This window comes from Poecilia formosa, unplaced genomic scaffold (assembly GCF_000485575.1).
Source record: "Poecilia formosa unplaced genomic scaffold, Poecilia_formosa-5.1.2 Scaffold631, whole genome shotgun sequence".
In the NCBI taxonomy this organism is placed as follows: Eukaryota; Metazoa; Chordata; class Actinopteri; order Cyprinodontiformes; family Poeciliidae; genus Poecilia; species Poecilia formosa.
This window is the reverse complement of record NW_006800570.1, coordinates 23,928-32,766: the sequence shown is the minus strand read 5'-3', so window position 1 is coordinate 32,766 and position 8,839 is coordinate 23,928. Positions and strand designations below refer to the sequence as shown.

Below are 8,839 nucleotides of genomic sequence, written 5' to 3'. Positions count from 1 at the left end.
TCTTGGATTTGCTAACTTTTACCGTCGTTTCATCCGTAGTTATAGCCAAGTAGCATCTCCTCTTCATGCCATCACCTCATCCAAGGTTCGGTTCACCTGGAGCAGGCAGGCAGAGGAGGCTTTCTCTAGACTCAAGTCTCTGTTCACCTCCGCTCCAGTTCTCCGGTCCCCTGACCCTGCAAGACAGTTCATTGTAGAGGTTGACGCCTCTAGCACTGGGGTAGGTGCTGTCCTCAGTCAGAGAACCACTGATGGTCGTAATCATCCGTGTGCCTTCTTTTCCAGGACTCTATCCAGTGCTGAACGGAACTATGATGTGGGGGACAGGGAACTTTTGGCTGTTAAGCTGGCCCTAGAGGAATGGAGGCATTGGCTGGAGGGGGCCAAGGAGCCATTTCTAGTATGGACAGACCACAAGAACCTGGAGTACTTGAAGGCAGCAAAACGACTCAACCCCAGACAAGCAAGGTGGGCTCTGTTTTTTGGACGGTTTAATTTTGCGCTCTCTTACAGACCTGGAACCAAGAACATAAAACCGGATGCCTTATCAAGGATTCATGAATCCTCTGAGGTGGGGGCTGCGGGTGCAGAGGAGTTTATTCTCCCAGACTCGGTGAGACTGACTGTGACCATGTTGGAACTGGAGGAGGAGGTCAGGGACGCCACCCGAGATCTCCGGGTCCCAGCCTCGTGCCCCCCTGACAGGCTGTTTGTCCCAGAACATCTGGTCCCCAAGGTACTCCGGTTCTGCCATAAATCCCGTCTGTTCTGTCATCCAGGCATTAGCAAGACCTTACAAATTGTTCAGTCCCAATTCTGGTGGGGCTCAATGACCAAGGATGTTAAGGAGTTTGTTACAGCCTGTCATCAGTGCTGTCAAGCAAAGTCCTCTCGTCGCCCACCCTCAGGGTTGCTACGACCCCTTCCCATCCCATCACGCCCTTGGTCGCACATTGCCATGGACTTCGTCACAGGTTTGCCCAGTTCCGATGGTTTTGTTGTCTTGTTAACTATCATTGACAGATTTTCTAAGATGGTCCACCTGGCCCCCCTCAAGAGACTCCCCTCTGCTAAGGAGATGGGGGAGATCATGGCACGGGAGGTTTTCCGCCTCCACGGGCTCCCCACTGACATAGTCTCGGACAGAGGTCCCCAATTCGTCTCTCGGTTCTGGAAGGAGTTCTGCACCATGCTTGGGATATCCGTCAGTTTATCATCTGGGTTCCACCCCCAAACTGATGGGCAGACTGAGAGGGCTAACCAGGAGATTGAGACCAAGCTTCGTATCCTTTGTTGACACTGATCCTACCAGGTGGGCACACAACCTACCATGGGTGGAATATGCCTTGAATGCTCTCCCCTCTAGCTCCACTGGTCTTTCGCCCTTCTACATTGTTCATGGGTTCCAGCCACCGGTGTTCACTATTCAAGAGAGGGAGGCTAAGGTCCCCTCCGCTCACGCTGCAGCCACGAGGTGCCAACAGATCTGGAGGAGAGCTCGGAGGGCCATGACCAAGATGTCGGAGGTGCAATCCAGATCTGCTAATCGCCACAGAGTCCCAGCACCCACCTACCGTGTTGGCCAGAAGGTCTGGTTGTCTTCCAAGGATCTCCCCCTACGGGTGGAGAGTCGGAAATTGGCACCTCGTTTCATTGGTCCCTTCCCCATCTCCAAGGTTGTGAATCCTGTGGCGGTCCGCCTACAGCTGCCCCGTTCTATGAGGATTCACCCTACATTCCATGTGTCTCGGGTCAAGCCCTACACCTCACCTCGTCTTGAGCCTGCCTCCAGACCCCTCCCGCCCACTCGGTTCCTGGATGGGGATCCAATCTACACCGTACGTCGCATCCTCCGGTCCAAGAGAAGGGGACGTGGCGTCCATTACCTGGTCGATTGGGAGGGTTATGGACCGGAGGAGCGGACCTGGATTCCTGGTCGTTTTGTCATTGACAAGACTCTCCTGAGGGACTTTCACCGCCTCCATCCTGATCAGCCGAAGGGTCCGTCAGGAGCCGGACCTTAGGAGGGGGGTACTGTCATGTTTCTGGCCCGTCTGCCTGCTATGTTTGTCCCCGCAGTTCCCACCTCTCATCAAGCTCATCTGGTTCACCTGCATGCTGAGTGCAATCAGGCTCATGTTTCCCACCTGTGCACAGCAGTTATATTCAGCTCTCTGGCAGGCAGACGGTGCCCGATTTTTGAAAGCCTCAGAGTGAGTAGATATCCAGCATTTCTTCCTGACCTGACCCCGTTCTGAACACTTTTCTGCCCCTCGGATTTGCCTGCCTTGTCTAGCCCTTGTCGGATTCTCCACTGGCTTCTGTTTTCTGGACGCGACCCTGTTTCTGTCCTCTGACCTCTGTCTCCTGCCTTGCCCTTTGGATTTTGTCTGCTAGTAGTTGCCTGAACGTGCTGGACCCTTTTTCTGTGCCCTGACCACCGCTCTCTGCCTGACCCTCAGTCTAGTTTTACTCTGTCCTGCCTGCTCCTAGCTCCGTCCCTCCCTGGAGCTGCCACTGGTTGCCAGCCTTTGTGCTACCTGGACCACCCATCCTCCACAAACGCTAGGTAGGTTAGTGGTTCTTTTCTGTTCAGCTCGGCCTCTTCCCCAAGTATACAACCCTCTAACCTTCCTCTCTGTCCTCAGAGGTTCCTGTTCCTTTGCTGGTGGCTGCCTGTCCCTTACCCCGAACTTCAATAAAGAACTTATTATTTTGTACTTTGTGTCTGACTGAAATTTCGGGTCCTCAGTTCTGATCATTACATATACATTATTTATTTGTTTGTTGTATATTTGTCATTTTTTAAATGAAATTTCTGGAGAGAGGAAACAGAACCACATCTTAAACAGACTTCAGAATAAGAGCATGAAAACAAAAGTCTAACTAGTTGGAGTCAAAAATCAAAACTTGAACACAGATGTTGAACTTTGTTCAACTGAAAGTTTATAAAACAGCCAAGAAAATACTTCAGAATTCATCTGGAAAAATTCAATTAGCGGAAGTTTGGTGTGTTAAATATTAGCAAAGTTAGCAGACATGCTAAGCTAATAATTAGCTCAGCTATTCGCGAATTAGCAGAGCAGAGGAAGTGTTCCTTATTCTGGACATGATTCATCAGCTCTGGTTCTGGAGACGGAAGTTTTACTTTTCAAACTGGTTCTGATCCAGAAGCTCCGTCCCGTGTTTTGCAGCAGTCGTTCTGTGTTGGAAGCTGTTTACTGAGCGGAGCAGGTTCCACCGGCAGCGGCCCCCCGCGCCGCGCCGGGCCCTGCAGCGGCCCCCCGCAGCCCTGAGCCACACCTGGAGTCCTCCTACCTGTGATGGGGACGTCCGGTCTGGGCTGCTCCTTCCTCCAGGACGGGACGAACACGGTGACGTCGCTGTGGCCCCGGTCCAGGAAGAAGTTGACGGCCAGCTGGATCCCCAGGCAGGAGAAAACTTCCTTGTTGCCATGGCTACAGGAAACCAGGAAAAGAGCCGGTTCAGAACAAAGAGCCCGGTGTTTGCAGCCCAGCATGTTGGTTCTACGAGTCTCCAGAACTCAGAGCCTGGACCAGAACCAGAACATTCCTGGACCAGAACACCCTGGACCCAGAGTCGGCCCGATTTGAACTTAACTCAATGAACTCAATCAGAAATAATCACATTTTCAATAACCGATGAAACACATCCGTAAATAAATGTATCCATCAGTAAATTAATTTAACTTCCTCTTCATGTTGACATCAGATGTTTTAGTATTTAAGTGGCTCCATACTTTGAGTTGAATCTGATTGGTCGAGCTCCACCTGCAGCAGAGTTAGCCCCGCCCCTAAATGCCAACATTTATCTCAATAGTTAATTAACTATATGTTTATTGTTCATTTGAATGATTTCATATTAAAGTAAGAATGTAATCAGATTTTCATGTTTTGAATCTTGACAGTAGAAACAGGCAGGGCTTAAAGTTGGACGTGATTGGACTAGACTCTTCTTATGGTGACGGTTAGCCAATCAGAAATCAGGGTTGATGTTTGGACTGCAGGTTGGTTCTGGTTCTGGTTGTTCAGGTTCATTCTGTTTTGGGTTCTGGATATTGCTCCATTAATCTCCGCAGCCTGTCTGACGGGCTTTAACTAGACCGTAGCATGTAATGATGGATCAGCGACTCGTCCTGCTGAGGTTCAGCTTTGAACCGATGAGCAATAAAAATATTGATTTATTACCTGATTGTTGATCAGCACCCATTGCACCTCTGTAGACTCTGTGTGTGTGTGTGTGTGTGTGTGTGTGTGTGTGTGTGTGTGTGTAATACCTTGTGGGGATGATTTTCCTGACATATACTACGTTGTGGGGACCAATTGCTCCTTGTGGGGACCGGAGCCTGGTCCCCACGAGGGGAAACCCTGTTTTTGGGTCAGGGGTCAGAGTTAGGGCTAAGGTATGAATTGAGTTTTGGTTGGTTAGGGTTAGGTATGTTATGGTTAGGGTTAGGAAAAGGGTAAAGGTCAGGTTTAGGCTGTAGAAATGAATGGAAGTCAATGGAAAGTCCCCACAAAGATAGCAACACAAACGTGTGTGTGTGTGGACTAAGGCTGAAATGATTAATCGATGACTAATTCAATAATCGATCGATCAATGTTTTCAGACTGTTTACTGAAACAAATCAAACATTTTGATTTTAAATTAAAACTTTTTCACCTTAAATCTGTTTTTCAGTTTTAGTTTTATCTCCTATTAATCACCTTCCAGTTATTAATCAGTTAATCAATAATTTGATCATACACTGTGTTGATCAGCTGAGGTTTTATCATGTTAGATTTTTCATCCTTTCATCGTATAAATATTCAAACGTTCACCAAGGCTCTTATTGCCTTTTAAAATGTTCATTTTCTCATAAATCAAAAGCTAATTGTGCTATTTCTTTGCATTTCCAAACATTTCTAATAGTTTATAAAATATGCTTTTTTAAAGCATGTTTTAAATGAAACATCTGCTCAATTTGCCCATTTTTATTCTGATCATCAGAATAATTGATTACTACAATAAGTCGACCTGGTGAGGTGGAAGTAATGAACTGGACCGGCGGACCGGATTCTTCTGCTGCTAAATCTGTGTAAAACAAACTACAGTTTCAAAAATCACCAATAATTGAGTGAAATGAATGAAACCAGACCTGAGTGAACTCCAGAGGAAGTAATCTGGTTCATCAAATCGTTTCTTTCTGCCTCCAAAACAAACAGCTTCATGTTTAGATTTATGCAAAGCAGAGCTAAACGCTCCCAACCCTCAAAGGTCACAAAGGTCAGCGCCGTTTGTGACGAGCAGAAATTCGGAAAAGAGTCTAGAGCTTTTCATGAAGCCCAACATCCAGGATTCATTCAGCCTGAAGCATCAGAACCAGCCTGACTGGACCAGACCAGAGCAGACTGGACCGGATCAGAACAGACTGGACCAGACCAAGTCATGGATCACAGCAGAGAAAAAGCAAAAAACTGAAGCAAAGCTTTGTGCATGAATGTTGGACACTATTAGAGCTCCGTACGCTGGAGGGTTTTTTCATCAAACATCTTCAATAAAAGCAGATTAATGCAGACAGGACAACTCCAGGTTATCAATATATCAATATTGATTATTAACATTGTTTCACTGCTTCATGGTTGAATACAAACAGGAACGAAACGATAACTTATTATTACAATAACAAGCTGAGGATCAAATGTGATTTTCAGCCCTGATCAATAATCAATAATCGCTGTTTTCAGTCCATGCTGAGCAGGTCCAGTTTACATGAGTCAAACAGGAATATTTAAAAAATAAAATAATCTAAATACTTTAAAAACACAGATACTGGATTTATGAGCAGAATAATCAGAGTAAAGGATAAAAGTAAAGGTAGTGGAGCCTCAGCCCTGAGGAACGCCACAGAAACTGGACCAGTTTATGTAACGAAGTGATCTGCTTCTTATTCTAGTGATCAGCCATTAGATGGTTTGGATGTTTGAAGCAGGAACTCGGCGGTTCGTCTCATTCCTCCCTCAGGCTGATCGTTTCTGAACCCGGTGAGATAAAGAGCCGTTTCAGGAGAATCGTCTCCGTCTCCTCCTGTCAGCCGGTCGCTGGGAAACGTCCCGATGGGCCCGATGGGCGGGCGTTGGGCCGGGCCTTCTGAGGAGGCCGCCGGGCCGGTTCCTGCCGCGCTCCGAACAGACACATCAGATTTGCATAAAACAGAAGAAGCCGCGGCGTGTCAGAGCCTGCATGGAGAGGCGCAGATTCAAAGCGCCGAGGCTGAGCAGAGTTCAGGTTACCGTCTCTTTAAGAAGCCCGGCTTTCTACGGAGAGCTGGAGCTTTTAAAACGAAGCCGATGACCTCTGACCTGCAGCCTCCAGGCGGCTGATTGGCTCTCTGACTCATCAGGAAACCTCTGGAAACAACCCAGGTCCAAACCAGACGGGCTGCAGACCAGAACCAGAACCAGAAATGAACCTGATCTGAACAAGATCTAATTCTGGTTCAGGTCAGGTCCAGATCAGGTTCAGACCTGGTTCTGGTTCTGGTTCAGCGTCTGCAGTGAAAACTTCACACCGTTCTGTAGATACGTTCTCACCAACTGCCACAGTTTCTCTCTGTGATGCTGCAAAGTTCAGGAGATCCAGAACCTCATCAGAACCTCATCAGAACCTCATCAGAACCTCATCAGAACCTCATCAGAACCTCAACAGAACCTCATCATGAAGTTCAGGAGGAAATCGCTCTGCCTCTGGTTTTCAGTTTACAGCTGCTGCTTCTTTCCATAAAGTCTCTAAATTGGAATTATGAAAATAAATTTGCTGAATGAAACGGATTTAAAAATAAACTCTGTTTTCAGTAAAACGTTTGGCTCAGGTCAGGTTTTCCAGCCGGTTTGAATCGGATCGGATCAGAGCCGCTGGGCCCGGTTAGATAGGAGCATATTTAGGTCTTAGAACTGCCTAGTCAAAGTCAGAGAACTCAAACCTGCAGCCACAGAGGGGCTAAATGCAGCTGCAGGCCACACTTTTCAGATTCCTACTAGTGAGTTTGGAGCTGCAGGGCGTGTAAATGTTTAAGGGTTCTGGAAGTTTCCTCCAGAACCTTTTGACTTATTAATAAAAGCAGCCAGAACCAGAACCAGAACCGGGTCAGAACCAGAACTCTTTGGTTCTGTTTAACCAATCAAAATCTTCATATTTTGATTGAAGGAGGAAAAGTTTCTGATTTTCATGAAGATGAAGAACGAGGAGACGAATGAACGAATGAATGAAGTTCATTCATTCATTCAGTACTAATGACCTACAGAGTGAACTACCTGACCTCTGACCTCCTGGCTCTCACCTCATGGCAACGTTGCTGCCGTCGATCACCACGGCCCTCAGGGCGTCTCGGTCCTCCATGTCCCGGTTCTGGTTCCGGGTCGGCGGGTCGGGGACGGGGACCAGCAGCTCGGGGCCCGGGGCCTCGGCGTCGCCTCGCGGCACCAGGACCGACACGGCGGTCCGTGGGCCGGCTCCGACCCGGACCAGCTCTCCCAGAACCTTGTCGGTGTCGTCGCCGAACTTCCTCTGGACGGCCCGGACCTGAGCCGTGGAGAAGCCCAGCTTATGGAAGAAGTCCAGCTGGGGGTCAGAGGTCATCGTCCCCTCGTCCGGCTGCGTGGCGGTGGTTCTGCTCCACGGCTCGGCAGCTGAAACTGGACCCGCATCAGCTTTCATATCAGAACCATCATGGCCGACCTGCCGGAAAACAGCTGGTCAGGGTCAGAGGTCAGGGGTCAGAGGTCAATCTGCAGAAAGCAAAACGTCTGTCACATTTTATTTTCAGTTATTACTGATTATAATCTGAGATTATAATCTGATCAGAGATTACAGAGAACACTGAAGAATAAAATAATTATCAATATTAATAATGAGTTTAATTATAATTAATGTTAAATAATTAAACTCAGTTTTAATCTTTATTCTGATGTTTGTTCATTTCCTGATGAACTAAAAGGTTTCACACATTTAGAAAAGAGAAAAACTCCTTTAATGTTTTAACTTAGGCAATGAGATGCTATTAAACAGTGTCACTGTTTTTAAATTGTTTTCTATTGTTTTACATTTGTGCATATGTATTAATTAGTTTTATTTTGTAACCAGGTTTCTGTGTATTTCAGACTTCTGCCCCTTTCGAAAATGGGATCTAGATGTCAACGGGGTTTAACTGGTTAAATAAAGGGACTGCTGTTAATGCTTTAATAATTATAATTAACATTAATTATCATTTTTCCTGCTCATTCATGACTCCACTTTAACTTTCTGAGGAGTTTCTGGATCTAAAAGTCTCACAAGCTGCCAGCAGTAAAGGTTCCGGTCCAGTTCCGGACAGAAAGCGGATAGAAAGTCTCGGTACCGAACCGAACCGGGCCGAACCCGCCGCCTCCAGCTCACCTGCTCCTCAGGTGTGTCTGTCCCTCCAGGTCCGCGTCTCTGTCGGATCTGGGAGGAACGCGGAAGAAGAGCCGCTCTTCTTCTGCGCTGCGCAGCAACAGGCGGAGGTCACGTGACGCAGGGGCGGAGCCACAGAAAGCTCCGCGGGGCGTCCGGGGGGCCCCTCCCTGTCTGGGGGGGCCGCCGCCTTAAAACGGAGGAAAAAACAGTTTAGAGCCACAAAAACTACCAGAAACATTCAAAGTTCTCTTCACCAGAATGTTTATTTCTACTGAACATGAAGAAAATCACAAAACAAACAAACATGTTCAGATATGCTCATGAAATATTTATTTAGAAAGCAGGTTTGAAAATGCATTATTATTATTATTATTATTATTATTATTATTATTATTATTATTATTAT

At 47.1% G+C, this 8,839-nt stretch overlaps 1 protein-coding gene across 3 annotated transcripts in view; it reads right to left on the bottom strand.

Annotated features, from left to right (window-relative positions):
• Window positions 1-2,472: 2,472 nt before the first annotated feature.
• LOC103130403 (bifunctional endoribonuclease and deubiquitinase ZC3H12A-like) overlaps window positions 2,473-8,839 on the bottom strand; it is an 8,422-nt gene continuing 2,055 nt past the window's right edge. The window contains exons 2-4 of one of the 3 annotated variants that reach the window (XM_016665902.1): window positions 8,332-8,620; window positions 7,340-7,737; window positions 2,473-3,458 (exon numbers count right to left, since the gene is read on the bottom strand). In XM_016665902.1, the coding sequence (XP_016521388.1) occupies window positions 3,152-3,458; window positions 7,340-7,716 (684 nt within the window). In that variant the 5' untranslated portion in view covers window positions 7,717-7,737; window positions 8,332-8,620 and the 3' untranslated portion in view covers window positions 2,473-3,151. Of the gene's footprint in view, window positions 3,459-7,339; window positions 7,752-8,331; window positions 8,621-8,839 lie in introns of all 3 variants that reach the window. The other 2 variants (XM_016665903.1, XM_016665901.1) reach the window with 2 other exon arrangements.